Source organism: Pistacia vera, unplaced genomic scaffold (assembly GCF_008641045.1).
Source record: "Pistacia vera cultivar Batoury unplaced genomic scaffold, PisVer_v2 Contig173, whole genome shotgun sequence".
Lineage (NCBI taxonomy): Eukaryota > Viridiplantae > Streptophyta > Magnoliopsida > Sapindales > Anacardiaceae > Pistacia > Pistacia vera.
Window position 1 is genome coordinate 1,515,256 of NW_022195823.1, and position 17,226 is coordinate 1,532,481.

At 37.7% G+C, this 17,226-nt stretch overlaps 1 protein-coding gene across 1 annotated transcript; it reads left to right on the plus strand.

Annotated features, from left to right (window-relative positions):
- Positions 1–313: 313 nt before the first annotated feature.
- Positions 314–1,370, plus strand: LOC116125898. Its single transcript, XM_031411610.1, has 3 exons — positions 314–733; positions 816–913; positions 1,061–1,370. Exons 1-3 carry the CDS (start codon positions 314–316, stop codon positions 1,368–1,370), a joined length of 828 nt encoding a protein of 275 aa, XP_031267470.1.
- Positions 1,371–17,226: the final 15,856 nt, after the last annotated feature.

A 17,226-nucleotide genomic window follows, 5' to 3' on the forward strand; every position in this document is an offset into this window, starting at 1 on the left:
CTTACTGACAGTGGTTGTAACAGTAAGCAAAAACATGTTATATGCAGTTCTTGTTTGTTAATGAAATCAGATTAGTTCTCTTCAGTTTTTTTTTTCTTTGCACATTCGGCATAAGCTAAAACACCAACATGGTATCAGAGCTGGATTAACAAACTATCATCTAACAAATTCACTCAAAAAACATCTTGAATCACCATCAAACTTCAACCTTCCGAAGAACAGCAACTGCAACCTGGTTTCCATGGCAACTCAGTCAGCTTCTCTCTCACCTTTAGTGTTCAATGGGGACTAATATCATATTTGGGTTGTTAGAATGAGAGCCTATCTAAAAGGACAAGGGCTGTGGCAGTATGTGGAAGAAGAAAAACAGCCACCACAGCTTGGTCCAAACCCCACCCTGAATCCAATGAGGATGAATGAGGAAGAGATGTCAAAAGCTCCAAGAGCCCTCTCTCATATACACTGTGCAGTAACAGACCTTGTATTTACAAGGATAATGGCGTGTGAAACTGTAAAGCAAGCTTGGGACAGATTGAGGGAGGAGTTCATGGGAAGTGATACAACCCAAAATATGCAAGTTATGAACTTGCGGAGAGAGTTAGAAATGCTAAGAATGCAGGAGGTAGAGAAAGTAAAAGAATATGTAGACAAACTTATGAGTGTGGTGAACAAGAATAGATTGTTGGGAGTTGAGATGAGTGACAAGATGATAGTTGATAAAGTGTACCAAAAGGTTTGAGTCCAAGATATCTTCCTTAGAAGATTCAAAGGACCTCTCCCAAATCAGCCTCACCGAATTGGTCCATGCCCTGCAGGCTCAAGAACAGAGAAGGCTGATGAGACAAGAGGACTCCAATGAAGGTGCAATGATGGCTGCTCAAAAGGGATTGAATGTGCAGGGAAGTAATAGGAAGTATGCTGGAGATAAAAGAGGAAAAGAGAGAACTAGTGGATAGTGGGGAAAACCAAGTGGAGGAAGGAATTATCCACCATGTTCCCACTGCAAAAAGAAGGGACTTCCAGACAGTAGATGCTGGTTTAGACCTGACATCCAATGCAGGGGGTGCAAACAGTTCGGGCACATTGAAAAAGTGTGCAAGAACAAAGGTGCACAACCATCACAGCAAGCACAAAGTGCAGAGGACCAGCAGCAGGGTAGTGAACCTGAGCAGTTGTTTGTAGCTTTATGCTATTGTATGCAGACCAGTGGTGATGTTTGGCTAATAGACAGTGGTTGTACCAACCACATGGCAGCAAAATTGGAGAATTTTGTCAGGATGGATAGAACCTACAGCTCCAAGGTCAAGGTTGGAAATGGTGACTATGTGGAGGCAAAATGTAATAATTACTTCCTACTCAAATACTCATAAAAATATGCATAATAAAATACATGTATAATAACATAAATAGTTGGGCCCAAATTTTTCTTTTATTAAACATATACATTCTTTATACAAAATTAATATCATAAACAAAAACTATCAAAAACCATGTAGATAGTGTAGCCATTCCTCCTCGCGTGTTGACATCCATCTGACCGTGTCCTCACCTAAATCCTGCAAAAACATAGAAAGACAACGGGGTGAGCACAAATAATGCTCAGTAAGTAAACCCTCTAGTCATCTATCCCCGTAACTCTCTCTCTCTCTCTAAGTCTTTCCTTACAATTCTCATTTACTCTCTCTTTTATACTTCTCTCTGTTTTCTCTTTTTGTTTCTCTCTCTCTGTTTCTCTTTCTTAGAACTCTTTTTTTTTTTCTACTAACTCTCTTTAGTAAGTCACGACCCCATCTTACCAGAGGCACGGCTGGGACTCGCTCCTGCTCTTCGTGACTTCTACTCGTTCTTAGCCGATCGGACTCGGTTATGCATGGATTCGGAACCCTTGGCCATGTGAGTATATAATCTCTTTCTCGGGTACTCTCGAGTATAGCCCTCATCCGCATGCACTCTCATGGGCTACACCACTTCTCTCTCTCATACTCATGCCACTCTCTCAATGCAGCGTACATGCGGGAATACTCTACCCATTACTCACGGGTTCCCCATCGCACAACCTACTCGATTATCTTTTTCTCTCTTTTCTCTTAATAAAGCTCACACTCAAAGTTCTCTACTCTTTCTCTAATGCATAATTAATGCATATGGATGATTCATGCTTGATTCATGCTCATTAATGCACTCATGAAATGCACAAATGCAATGTTGCATCAAGATATTCATTCTGCACAGGTCACACTCAAGAAGGCATAACTTGAGTTATACTTATCGGATTCTACGATTTTGGTCTTGTTTTAAAGCTTAGAGATAGGGATATAACTTTTATGTTTTGGTCTAAACCTAGTTAAATCTCTAAGATACCCAAACATTACTCAGAAGGTCACGGACGTGATAGGGCAGTTTTTACTTAGGCTTTTTACTTAGGCATTTCATCAAACATATTGCATGCATAAATAATTCGAATTTGGCTACCATTCTATCTCTTTCTCAAGTCACCAATATTTGGAGTAAAACTCCAGCAAACAACTACTAAACCTGCCAAAAACAATACACTTCCAAAAATTCTACTCAACTCTTTCTAACTTCAACCAAACTTCAATGAATCATCATACAACCAAAACCACTTCTCATGGCTAAATTCTACTCATTAATAATCATCAAACTCCTCAATAATTCATCAATTTCATCAACAATTCTCAAAATCATAAACATATGTAAAATCTCTACACCCTTGATTTCTCAAATCATAACTTGGGTTGGATTTATTTACTTTGAATTTGAGCAACTCCAACACTATAATCTCTCCTTGATAGAATTCCCTTTTCTCTTAAACCCTAAGCATATAAAACCATAAGAATTCAAAACTTTAAAATTTAATCTCACATCTTGATACAAGAATCTTACCTTTGGATGCTTAGGATTGAAAATCCACTAAAAAATACCCAAAATCTATGAATTTCCTTGGAAATCTAGTGAAGAAATTTGAGAGAATTTGAGTAGAGAATGGCATGAATGGAGGGATAGAGTGGCTAGGGTTTCTACTCTTGAACTGTTATTACATAATAATATATATATATAGGTTCCCATTTTACCCTTGCTCTTTCTTGGAAATTCTATCTATGTCCCTTAGTCAATTACAATAATGGCCTCATTTTTATTACATTCTCCATGAAATTCTATCTCTTTTCACTCCCCAAGTTTTCAACTAATTTTGAGTGAAAAGACCATTTTACCCCTAATGAAAGTTTAAGGGATTTTCTTCACATTTTTCTCAAAATAACTTTAACAAAATTCAACGAAGGGCCGACCAACCAAAAATAACAACATGCAAGCTCAAATGAGAACAAATCAATAAACATTCAAGCAATGTAACAATAATTTAACTACATACCTCAAGTGGGGCGTTACACAAAAGGGATTGGAGATGTGGCTGTCCAAACTCAAGCAGGTACCAAGATCATTTCAAGTGTTTTATTTGTCTTTGAAATTGCACAAAATCTGTTAAATGTAGGTCAAATTAGAGAAGAATTACACTTTACATTTTCAAAACCATGCTTGTGTAATAATGGATTGTGAGGGAAATGAATTAATGATTGTTAGGATGCTGGGAAAAAGGTTCCCGGTAGAGTGGAAAAAACCAGTGAGCTTAGCACTAACTAGTAGGGTTGAAGAGTCTGATTTGTGGCATAAAAGGTTTGTCCACTTTCATTACTTGGGAATTAAAGAACTTAAGGCAAGAGACATGGTGCTGGAGCTGCCTGAAATAGAGGAGAAAAAGTCCTTATGCACAGCCTGCCAACTTGGCAAACTTAGCAGGCCATCATTCCCTTCGGATCAAGCCTGGAGAGCAAGTCACAAGCTTCAATTGATCCACACTAATGTGTGTGGTCCTATGAAGATTGAATCCTTAAATGGCAGCAGGTACTTTGTACTCTTTATTGATGATTACTCAAGGGTGGCTTAGGTGTATTTTCTGAAGCAGAAAAATGAGGTGGCTACTGTGTTCAAGAAATTCAAGTTGCTGGTGGAGAATGACGCTGGAACTTTGATCAAAACCATAAGGAGCGACAATGGGATAGAATACACCTCAAATGAATTCAGCACAATTTGCAGTGAAGTTGGAATTCAGCATCAGTTCACAGCCCCATACACCCCTCAGCAGAATGGTGTTTGTGAGAGAAGAAACTGAACTATTATGGAAATGGCTAGGTGCATGATGACAGAAAAAAATCTTCCTAAAGTGTTATGGGCTGAAGCTATTAATATAATAGTTTTCCTTCTGAATAGGCTACCCACCAAGGCAGTCAAATATCAAACACCAATTGAGGCATGGAGTGGAGTCAAACCAGCTGTAGGGAGCTTGAAAGTACTTGGAAGTATAGCCTATGTAATGATCCCAGCAAGCAAAAGATCCAAATTGGATGAGAAGGTTAAAATTGGGATACTTATAGGCTACATCAGCAACTCTAAAGCCTATAGAGTTTATATCCCTGAATCTAGAAAGATTGTAATCACAAGAGATATAAAGGTTGATGAAGGTGTAGTCTGGAACTAGGAAGAAAAGAGAGTTGATGTGCAGGCTGAATCAAGACAGGAAGAGATGAATGAGGAGCTGATCCGAGAGGTAGATTCAGATAAGGAAGAAGAACATATTGTTAGAGGGACAAGATCACTGGCTGATGTATACAAAAGGTGCAATGTGGCAATGGTGGAACCAAGATGTTATCTTGAAGCTGTCAAGTCTGAATTGTGGAAGGCTGCAATGCAAGAGGAGCTCAGCATGATTGATAAAAACCAAACCTGGGAGTTGGTACCAAGACCTGAAAAAAGGAAAGTAATTCAGGTGAAATGGATTTTCAAACTGAAAATCAATCCTGATGGCTCAATCTACAAGCACAAAGCAAGGTTGGTGGTCAAGGGCTTTGCATAGCAACCAGGTATTGACTTTTTAGAAACATTTGCCCCGATAGCTAGGCAAGACACAATAAGGTCGCTGTTAGCACTTGCAGCTCAGTTTAACTGGAAAATTTTCTAATTGGATGTCAAATCGACATTCCTAAATGGGTGGATTTCAGAGGAGATTTTTGTGGAGCAACCAGAAGGCTACAAGGTTGAGGGCAAAGAGGATCATATGTATCTGCTAAGGAAAGCCTTGTATGGCTTGAAGCAGGCCCCTAGAGCCTGGTATAGCCGAATAAATGACCATTTGTGCAGCCTTGGTTACACTAGAAGTCCAAATGAACACAGTTTCTACATTAGGAAAACTGGAAGGGGTTTGGCTGTGGTCTCTCTCTATGTTGATGACTTATTGGTGACTGGAAGCAATCCTGAAGAGTTGGACCAGTTTAAGTCAGCCATGCAAACCGAGTTTGAAATGACTGACTTAGGATTGATGAAATATTTCCTAGGCATGGAGATAAGCCAGACTGCAGGTGAGATTTTTGTGTGCCAACAGAGGCATGCAGCCGAGATTCTCATGAAGTTTGGAATGGAGAATTGTAAACCAGTGGATACCCCACTGGTTCCCAACCTGAAACTGAGCAAAACTGATAGTGTAGAAAAGGTGGATAAAGGGAAATACAGGAGCTTGGTGGGAAGTTTGCTGTATTACATAGCCATCAGACCTGATCTTATGTTCACTGCAAGTTACCTTTCAAGGTTCATGAGCAACCCAAGTGAACTGCATTTCAAGGCTGCTAAACGTGTGCTGAGGTATGTAAAAGGAACCATCATGTTAGGCATCTGTTTTAAGAAAGCTGAAAGTCTGAAACTGTTGGGGTATACTGATAGTGACTGGGGTGGATCCCTGGATGATGCAAAAAGCACCTTTGGTTATGTATTTTACTTAAATCAGGGTGCAATTTGTTGGCTGTCAAGGAAGCAGGAGACTGTGGCACAGTCTATTGCTGAAGCTGAATATGTCTCTGCTGCAGCAGCAGTGAACCAAGCTATATGGCTTAGGAAGATGTTGGATGATTTGCACCAAGTGCAAGGTGGTCCTACATTAATCTTGTGTGATAAACAGTCGGCAGTGGCCATGGCAAAGAACCCTGTGCTCCACGGCAAAACTAAGCACATCAAGATTAAATATCATGTAGTAAGGGAAGTTGAACAATGCGGTGAAGTGAGCTTAATGCAATGCAGAGGAGAAGAACAAGTTGCTGACATTATGACAAAGGCTTTGTGCAAATCCAAGTTTGAAACCCTAAGACTAAAACTTGGTGTTTTCAGCCAAAGCATCAAGGAGGAGTGTTGAAGGTTGATGCTGTGTTGGAAGTATATTTTATTGGAACTGAAAGCTTGAAGCTGGTTTTGATGCAACCAAAGTGACATGCATGGTGCTGTTTTGTGTGCAGTAGTTTAGGCTTAATTTGTCAACTTGTGTGTTAAAATTTGACTTAAGTAACTCAGCCTATTTTGAGGCTTTGTGTCTTTAATATGTAATGTAGTTGGTGGATTTGCGTGGATTAGCTGGGATTGTGTAAAAGTCTTACTGACAGTGGTTGTAATAGTAAGCAAAAGCATGTTATATGCAGTTCTTGTTTGTTAATGAAATCAGATTAGTTCTCTTCAGTTCTTCTTTTCTTTGCACATCCAGCATAAGCTAAAACACCAACAAGAGTTAGCGCCTTACCTCTCAGCAACCTTTTTCCGACAACTGTACCTAATTTTCTTTTCAAAGCATCTTTCTTTCTGTTTTTCGCGAAATCTCATGAGAGAAGCAATTCTTCGTGAAAGCTTTGACCCATGTAAGGCATTTCCCACAACCTGGAAGGGACATTATCAGTAAACATTGACAATGCAACACAGTTTGACATAATTTTCTATAAGAAAGGTAGTGTTGATATGATACAACCTCGACGTTTTCTTAGAGAAAACTTTCAGCGTCGGGAATAACAGCAGGAATATCATACTCCCCCAGCAATAAAAGCAGTGCTTGCACCTGTCATACGCATTCCACCAAATTAAGAAACAAAAATACACCAAAACAGCAGTCCTAAAGTTTTAAATTTTCTAAAAAATTGCTTGTGAAACAGTAAACCAAATTTCAGAATATCATCACAATGTCCAATGTGGCGTTCTTCCCCCAATTATTCCTACATTACTCGGCCAATATGAGAAATAATAGAAAACATTGAAGCCCCAATCACCGAAAGTACACTTTAAATGTCACATTCTTTTAAAATAACAAACACAAGAAATTAAACCCAAAAAAAAAAAAAAAAAAAAAAAGCATAACCTTCTGAGAAGTTAAAACGAATTTGGGTTTAATTAGGAGAGATTTGGGAGGAAACATTAAAACAGAAATATAAGATCACAATGAGATGAAAATCAAAGTCCAGAACAAAGAATGAAGATGCAAACCTCCAAAAATAAAAACCAGAGTTGGAATGTGATAAGAGCTTGAAAATACACATTTAGTTAGTCGTTTTTGGGGATTAATTGTGGGAAATTAGGCTTAATTTGGTAAAGTTGCTTAATATTTTTATAATTGCCTTTTATAGGATCACAGGTGTTTTTGAGTGTTTTTCAGGCTAATAGTACTTAAATGTTATGCTCGGATGAAGAATCATGTTGGCAACGGAATGAGTGATGAGTGGACATAAACGGATCAAGAATCGGAGTTGAATTGAAGAAGTTATGGAAGTTGAAGTAAAGAGAAAATTCTAGATTACGTTCCAGCTTGCGCATGCCTCAGTATTTTGAGAATATCTTGAGCTGTAGAACTCGAATTACAACGATTCTTGAACCGTTGGAAATCGGATTCAAAGGGCTACATTTCATATGTTTACAACTTTTCCAAATTCCATTGTTATCAAGTTAAACAATCAATATCTTTGAAGAACAGTGGAATGATGCGGGAAAAGGGCAATAGCTACAGTGCCACGGCACACTTTTTCCAGTAGCTACTGTACCGTAACACAGTTCCACGGAACAGTCATGGAAGTCACTAACTTGTTATCCATTTTTAGCCCAGAGATTAGGGTTAAGGGTACCAAATCAAATAGAATTAAGGAAAAACAAACCATAACCCTTGTGGGATATAAATAGAAGTCTTTTAGCATTATTAAGGGGATTCTTTGGTGAGAAGAAGGGAGAAAAATCTAGAGAGAAGAGAAGTAACAGAAATTCTGGAGCTTTGATTCACAATATAGAGAAGTTTTCCTTATTTCTTTTCTTGTAAACTCATGATGAATGTTTTAATAAAGATGATTGTTTCTTTCATGTTTATTATGAACTAAATTTATTCTCTAGGGCTAAGATGTAACCCAATCTCTTGATTATGTATTGATCTTTGATTGTTAATTTTTATTAAGAATTCTTCCTAAGTTTTACTATTATTCCTAATGCTTTTGATTCTTAAGAGCGTAAGAATTGAATGAACTAATGGACTAGATTGAGATCGCAAGATGATATTTAGTTGGTCTACGATAGTAAAACCATAGGTTGACCGAACGCTAGAGATAGGTTACCACAACTTGTGAGGTTTTGGTAAACTCCATAGAGCGTAATGATCTCCAATTGCTTAAATCTGATTAGAGATAATTCGGGTTAGTAATTAGGGGTTAATTTGATAATTGTTCGAGAGAAAGTTATTGGAAATTTAGGGAGTTTGACATGTAGGAAGAGCTTAACAAAATTAGCATGAGAGATTGATACATATGAATAAGAGTTGGTGTGAAGTCTATGCCCTAGGTCTTGTTATCTTGTTTTTACTCAAAGGTTTATTTTAATTGTTCTTTTTTCAGTTTTCTTTTTAAATTCAATTGTTTATTTAATTTAGGTTTTCCTTGATAAAATTTGGATTGATCAAATAGTAATAGGATAGTTTAATTGGTAATTGATAATAGTAATTCCCTTGGGTTCGATATCCGTATTTTATATACTTTATTACTAGCACTATTTCGTATACTTGCGAAAATCAACAACAGAATGAAGAAGAAAAACTACATTAAAACGAAGATGAAGGAAGTTGGTAAATGGAAGAGAAGACAGACTGACAGAGAACGAACCTGGAAATTGAGGAATGAAGCTCTCGAACCGAACCGAAGATGATGAATGAAGCTAGATTGGAAGCCGAAGATAATTTAAGAAACGAAGGCTAAAGCAAAAAGTTAGGGATCAGTAGTCGTAAGAATAGCGAGATCAAGAGCATGGTCTTGGATCCTCTAAACCAAAGTAGCTACAATACTTCTTGGTTTTAAATCTGCAATAACCATCTATAATTGAACTTTAAGAGCTTTGGAGCAATGAACATAAAAAAGAGACATATTGAAATTAGGAAATAGTGTCATAATGACTGTCCCTGTATTCAAAGTTGTCTATGCCATTCCTATACAAGCATGTTGATATTGGACAAATCTAGTGTCCAACAAAGCAATTCGGACAAAGATTGGGAGACCTTTTCTGCCATGATAAGATAGAGCTAGCCTGATAGTACCAAAGTGTAATGAGAGTATCCTTCACGGATCCCTTGGGCAATGGATTCTTGAGGGATTTCCAAAGTAACATACTGTTCTTGAGTTATGGCTGGAATTTGACACTTATTAAAAGTACTAGTTTGGACATACTCTTTGACTGGCTTTCTGGAAGGTCTAACAAGAGTTTTAAAGGTTTTAGACAATGAAGAAGAAGACTTGGAAAAGGCTGTATAAGGATTTCCATGGGAGGGATAGTATCTTGGATTTTTTGAGTTTATGGGATATAAGATATTTGATACAAATTATCTACTTTAGAAGAAGATCTAGATAAGCTAGTATTTATGGGAGCAGTAAACATAGATAAAGCTGAAGAGGATTCCATATGTGTGAGTTAGTTGGAACGGGAACAAAAGAAGTGAGAAAAATATTCTACTAAAATGTAGAAACCATCCGATGATATACCTGACTCTTTCTCTTCCAGTCATTCAGATCCTCCATCTCCTAAGCCTCATCGTCTTTTATCTAAGATAAGGCTCCAATGCAAATAATGATGATGAAAGATTGCCAAAATTTTGCTAATTCTGTCTCTTCTAATTTTATGAGCTTTTTTTTTAGAGACATGGTAGAAAGGCAGCATCTTGCAGCTTAGGGTATGTCTCAGGATTCTTTATCTATCTTCCAAACAAAATCAGAAGCTGACATGCCTTCTACTGATGAATCATTTGAAAGTGGCTTTGACTTTGAAAGTGATACTTCTTATCCACATCCTAATGTTTATCCCCAACTGATGACTCATCAACCCAAATCTTCAAGACCACCTGTTGTCTTTGAGGTTAATGATGAGATGCCTGAAGGTGATCGTTGCGTTGATTGGTTTCACTTAGGTCGGCTATCATAGTTTCCCACATGCATAAACTCCACGATCTTTTGTCAACATCTCTAAGGTCTAGTAACCCGTATGGTATCAGAGCCAAACCACTTATAGATTCCAATTTCTATGTGTGCGAAGGACTACTTCCCCTTGGATATTGGCTTCTTTAAGTTACTTATTGGTTCCAATTTCTGTGTGTACGGAGGACTACCTCCCCTCGGATATTGGCTCCTTTAAGTTTTGGTTATGTTTTATGTTTTATTTTTATGTTTAATGTTTGGGTCTTGAGCTATTCTTACCATTTGATGTGGTATTACACATCTAAGAGGTTGAACTCATGCATGTGAAATCCTCTTCAGCTTTACCTACGTTTACTGCTCCCATAAATACTAGCTTATCTAGATATTCTTCTAAAGTAGATAGTTTGTATGAAATATCTTATATCCCAAGAACTCAAAAAATCTAAGATACTATCCCTCCCATTGTAAATCCTTATACAACCTTTTCCAAGTCTTCTTCTTCTTTGTCTAAAACCTTTAAAACTCTTGTTAGACCTTTAAGAAAGCCAGTCAAAAAGTATGTCTAGACTAGTACTTTTGATAAGTGTCAAATTCCAGCCACAACTCAAGAACAATATGTTACTTTGGAAATCCCTCAAGAATCCATTGCCCAATGGATTCGTGAAGGATACTCTCATGTACACTTTGGTGCTATCATGCTAGCTTTATCTTATCATGGCAGAAAAGGTCTCCCAGTCTTTGTCTGAATCGCTTTATTGGACACCAGATTTGTCCAATATCAACATGCTTGTATAGGAACGGCACAAACAACTTTGAATGCAGGGACAATCATTATGACATTGTTTCCTAATTTCAATATGTCTCTTTGTGATTTTCATTGCTTCAAAGCTCTTAAAGTTCAATTACAGATGGTTGGTGCAGATTTAAAACCAAGAAGTATTGTAGCTACTTTGCATTATCAGATGGTTTGGCAGATCCAAGACCATGCTCTTGATCTCGTTTTTCCTACGACTACTGATGCATTGCTCCTTATTGTTGACTCTAAGAATACTCCTCACTGCATCAACATTCCCAAACAGATTTCCAAAGATGATTTGATTAAATTGTTACCAGACTTTTGGGTGACGAGTTATGAGTCTCTTAATAAAAAAGAAACTCCGGTGGTTTCTACAAGATACCATGCATGATAACAGTGACAGAACAATAACTATCAGATTTAAGTCTCCAGCAACTCCCAGTACTCCACCTTTGAGTTTTCGATAAACTCAATTCATGATCACTCCAGTTTTCCCAGCTACAGTAGTACGAGAACCTGAACTTTCCATTCATTCATTTCAACAATCTGGCGCTCCTGTCTATCATCAATTTGATCCAGTCACTGGTCACACTCCATTTGATCTTGACTACCAATGCTCGAACTGCCGTGATGATCCTATTTGGGAAATAGACGAGAATTATCTTTCCAGATGAAACCATTCCAGATGAGAAAAACAGACAGCTTGGTGCAGTCAACAAGATCTTCACTCCAAATTTGAAGACCATGATCCTGAAGTTGGCCTTCTAGGTCAACCATCTGCTAAATTTGACTATTATGTCAAATATTCTCCACCAGCTTGGAAAGAATCACCATCCATTACACCTTCATGGGACATCCCTCCAAAACCTAAACCCAAATCACCTTTAAAAGCATCCAAACCTGCTAAATCACCTTACTTTAAAAAACTTTTACCATGTTATCAGTAGACTCTCCGGTGGATTGCAAAAGAAAACAAACCAACTCATTCACCCCTCATTCATACTCCACATGTTCAGTCCATTATGATGACTCAATCTCCTGAACCCCAAAGACAGGACAAAATTTCAATTATGACATAAACTTTCCTTCTCTTAAGGAAACTGTGACTCAACAACCAAAAGTGGTTCCTTCCAAGTCATACAGGTTGATGGATCCACGCCAAAACTTTCCCAAGCTGAAGTAGTTCTCAATTAGCAAACTGAAAATGCTTTAGCCCAAAACAAAACCATTACCAGAATTGAACAAAAATTGGATCTAGTAGCTCATCAAGTGGACTCTTAGTCTTAGAACCACACTATGCTGATTTCTCGGTTACAAAAATAGATTGATCATCTCTAAAATCGGATTGATCAGCTCTATGAGGAATTAATGCACATTGTCAGTACCTCTCATGGCTATTCAGCTCAATTTCTCTAGAAAGAAGCAAAAATGAAGTCGCTAAAAACCCAAATGGCATTGCTTCAGCAGGAATATCTTAAGCAAAAACTTAGACAACCACATACTGTTCCTGAAATGTCTTTGGTGCAAAATCCTTTTGATTCTTCAACAGCATGGCCACAACCCTCTTTTTCACCTTTCCCAAAGATTAGTCAACCTTTGGTCTCACCTCATATACCTTCTGGTACTATTTAGGCCTTTGGCAACACTGAACAGTTATATGCCAAGCTCCGCAAAGAACGTGATGAAAAGATTAAGCTGGAATGGGAACAAAAGAAGCAAGAAAAATATTATGCTAAAACATAGAAACCATCCGATGATATATCTGACTCTTTCTCTTCCAGTCATTCAGATCCTCCATCTCTTAAGCCTCATCGTCCTTTATCGAAGGATAAGGCTTCAATGCAAGTAATGATGATGGAAGATCGCCAAACTTCTGCTAATCCCATCTTTTCAGAAAATCATGTCTCTTCCAATTTTATGAGCTCTTTTTCAAGAGACATGGCAGAAAGGCAACGTCTTGCAACTTCGGATATTTCTTAGGATTCTCTATCTACCTTCCAAATAGAATCAAAAGCTGATATGCCTTCTATTGATGAATCATTTGAAAGTGGCTTTGATTCTAAAAGAGATACTTCTGATCCACATTTTAATGTTTATCCCCAACTGATGACCCATCAACCCGAATCTTCAAGACCACCTATTGTCTCTGAGGTTGATGATGAGATGCCTGAAGGTGATTATTCCATTCCAGACTCTCTGCCTATGTATCGACAATCTCGTCATACTACGGCTGAGCGTAACTCTTATACAGCTTCAGCAAAGCTCTACACTTTTACTGTTAATGATCTTCCTCCACTCAAATGGAGAAATCGAATGTATGAATTTCAAGCCTAGTTACAAGCTGAGATGCTTAAACCTAATGCCCAAGTCTCTACTGTACTTACCCAGTTTACAGCTAGATTTGGTGGCATTGTCCATGATTGGTGGATTAGTCTTCAGGAGTACAGACAAAATTTGTTCATCAAAATGCTAGATATTAATCAAGCTATGTATCTCCTCTGATGAATTTTGTGGATTACCTCACATTTATGAGAACTAGGTCAAGAAGAATATTATAAGATGCGATGTTGTTCCTTCAAAAAGAAAGATTTGGACAAACATTACAGAGAGATGGTAAAAAGATATCATATACTTAGGGGTATGGATGATCCTAACATGAAGCAAGCCTTTTTAGCATCTATTCCAGAATCCCTAATTCATGAAGCAACCAAGCTTATGCAGTCTCAAAGCAAACAACTTGGTTCCACTTCTCTTGGAGAAATTTATCAGTTTGTCATTCTTGCTCTGGAAAAGCTCTGTTCTGAAAAATAATTTTTTGACGATTATCTGAAGCGTTCTAAGCAGCTGACAAAGATTTGTAAGAGACCAGACTTGTAGATCAAATGCAAATCAGATCGCTCATGTTCTTGTCTTACCAGGAAGAAGTTTCATTCTAGACGCATCAAGTTTTCTCCACCTAATGCTCCTTCCGGGCGCAAATTTTGACGTTTCAAGGAATGCAAGTTTCTTTGTAAAAAGAAACGCAGAGGCAAACGATCGAATCGGTGTTATTTGTGCAACCGTCCTGGTCATTTTGCAAAAAATTGTCCAAACAAGCCCAAACAGTCAGCCAAAATGATGCAGCAGCTTTCTCAGCTCACTGATATAGATTTTTCTGATGATGATGTTGAAAGTTGGTTTTCAATGGATGAAGAACCCACTTCATACACTATTTTCCAATTTGCAGCCACTGATACTGAGTTCTCTAATTCAGATGATTATCATTATTTCTACCATATCCAACAAATACCACAATCCCTTCCATCATTAGCCTTCTCCTGTTATGTACATACAGCAAAAGTTCAGATCTTCGCTACTAAATATTCCAATCCCATTTCAATCATAGCATTTTTTGATACTGGTGTTACTCGTACTATTATCAACCCTAAGATCCTCCCATCCTCTCAATGGAAATCTGATCAAGAACTTTTCTACACTGCTAGTAGTGACACTTTCCCTACTCATATGATCAGCAAACCCATTAAAATCCAAATTTTTCCAAGATGTTTTACTTTTCATAAAGTTCTTGGTTCCAATTTACTTGGCAAAGATATGGTTCTAGGTTTTGAGGCTTATTCTAAACTCAATAAACTTAGAATCCTCCCTGATGGTGTTTGGTACAAGATATATTTCTAATCCTAGACCACTCAGCCTAATTTATTCCAGATTGAAGGCAATCCTATTAAGCAGATCAAAACCCAGCTTATTTCCCGCTCTTATGTAGATTCTCATGCAGATTTTCTCACTAAATATGCTCATCTATTATGGAAGAATTCTAATTTCTTTATCCATCTTCCATTCATCAAGAGCGAAGATATTAATCCCACTAAAGCTAGTCATTCAGGCATGTCAGCAGAACATCTCAGCCTAGCCCAACAAGAATGTACTCAGCTTTTATCTCAAGGATTGATCGAACCCACAGATTCTCAATGGGCATGTGAAGCTTTTTATGTCAATAAACGTGCTGAACAAGCCAGAGGAAAACTCAGACTTGTTATCAATTATCAGCCATTGAATTTTTTTCTTGGTGGTGATAAATTTCCCCTGCCTTCCAGATAAGTTCTCTTTGCAAATCTCCATAATGCAAAAATGTTTTCCAAATTTGATCTCAAAGTTAGATTCTGGCAACTTGGAATTCATCCTAATGATCATCATAAGACTGCTTTCTGCATTCCTAATCAACACTACCGGTGGACGGTCATGCCTTTTGGACTTAAGGTCACTCCTTCCCTGTTTCAGAAAGCCATGATGAAGATTTTTGCTCCCCTTCTTCATACATGTCTCATTTATATCGATGATATCATCCTCTTTTCAAGAAATGAGGAATCTCATATATGTCTTTTTCATGAATTTGTTGATATCATACACTCTTGTGGTATTATGCTCTCTGAGAAGAAAATGCAGTTAGGGTAGACAAAGATTTATTTTCTTGGTATGGTGATTGCTGACGGCAAGTATGATCTTCAGCCTCATATTGCTAATGAGTTGCAAAAATTCCCAAATGTTCTCACAACCAAGAAAGAAATACAACAATTCTTGGGAATTGCCAATTACATGCACAATTTTATTCCCAACATTTCTCATCTCACTACTCCACTTTCCTAGATGCTTAAGATGAATCCTCCTTCGTGGTCTGAAAAGCAAACAAATGTAGTCAAGAGTCTTAAACGCAAATCCTTCCATACACAGCCATTGAAGATTCCTTCTTCTGGGAAACGAATTCTTTAGACGGATGCTAGTGACACTCATTAGGGTGCAGTGCTTTTTGAACAAGATGATGACAAAGTACGACATTGTGTGGATACGAGAGTGGACAATTCAAACCACATCAACAACATTATCATTCTACTTTCAAGGAAGTATTAGCAGTAAAAAATGTCATTGAAATGTTTGAATTCCATCTTGTTGGACATCACTTCTTTGTTGAAACAGATATGAAGTCTTTTGATCAAATGCTCCGATTCAACAAGGAAAAGGTTCCGCATCAACAATTACTTCGATGGGCAGAATGGTTTAGCAAATATTCCTTCACTGTCCAACACATCAAAGGTCACACCAACACCATTGCAGATTATTTATCTAGACCTAAAACTAAACAAGTCGGTTTCATGAACCCTAGATCCAAACCTCTTCCTTGTTTCATGTTCCAACCATTAACCCAGTCCAATTCCTGTTCATCATCTTCTTCACCAAATCATACTCCAGACGTACCTTCTGAATTCGATGAGCTTGTTTGAACTCGTACCATTGATGAAAATGTTACCACCCTCATGTTTTCTTATCAGATTCAATGCATTGAAAAATGTGGACAATCCATGTATGATATGTTAGGTGTCCATCCAGATTACCCCTTTTCAAAAATCTTTTGTTTACCTCCAGGTCTTGATATCATATTTCTAGAAGAATTATTATGGTTCTTTTGGTATATGTTACACCAGTACCACATTGCCATTCAATTCCCGATCCATCATATGTTGAAAATAATTTCCCAATATCATTCATCCTCAACCTTTGAATTACACTCTTTGATGACTTTTCTCAAATGGTTCAAAACCCTAGAAAAATAGAAATCTGTGTTTGCTCATCAGCTTGCCCAATACAAAGGTCCTATGTCTACCAAAATGGCATGGTCTATCATGTTTTTCCACATACATCACTCCATCAGATCTGATGGCTTATATTTTTCACAGCATCAAGTCACATTTCATCGATCTTATCCATATGATCTAGTCCATAATATGTTTGACCATCCTATTGAGACTAGATCAATTCAAAAAATCCTTTTTGAAAAAAATCAGATAATTCCAAATGAAATCTGGCCATCCTTTTGCGATGATGCTTCATGGGAATTCTTTCCTCCAGACTACACTGAGAAATTACTCTAAGCCAAACAAACATGCATACGTTCCATCACTGCTCAATTCAATGCCACTTTAGATTATCTAGAATGGTGGTACCCAAACTCACAGCCAGATATTGTGTAGGAAGAAGACCTTCAGCAGTCTCGTAATTACTATCTTCATAAATTCAAGCGACAATAGTATATACATGCACCAGTACCTCTACAAAGCAGACATC

What these genes read in the sequence shown, in the direction of transcription:
- LOC116125898 (XM_031411610.1), top strand. Translation starts at nt 314, where the DNA reads ATGAGAGCCTATCTAAAAGGACAAGGGCTGTGGCAGTATGTGGAAGAA. An exon ending in TTGATAAAGTGTACCAAAAG is followed by an intron (nt 734 to 815) that starts GTTTGAGTCCAA and finishes CATGCCCTGCAG; the next exon opens with GCTCAAGAACAGAGAAGGCT. An exon ending in GTGCAGGGAAGTAATAGGAA is followed by an intron (nt 914 to 1,060) that starts GTATGCTGGAGA and finishes CATCCAATGCAG; the next exon opens with GGGGTGCAAACAGTTCGGGC.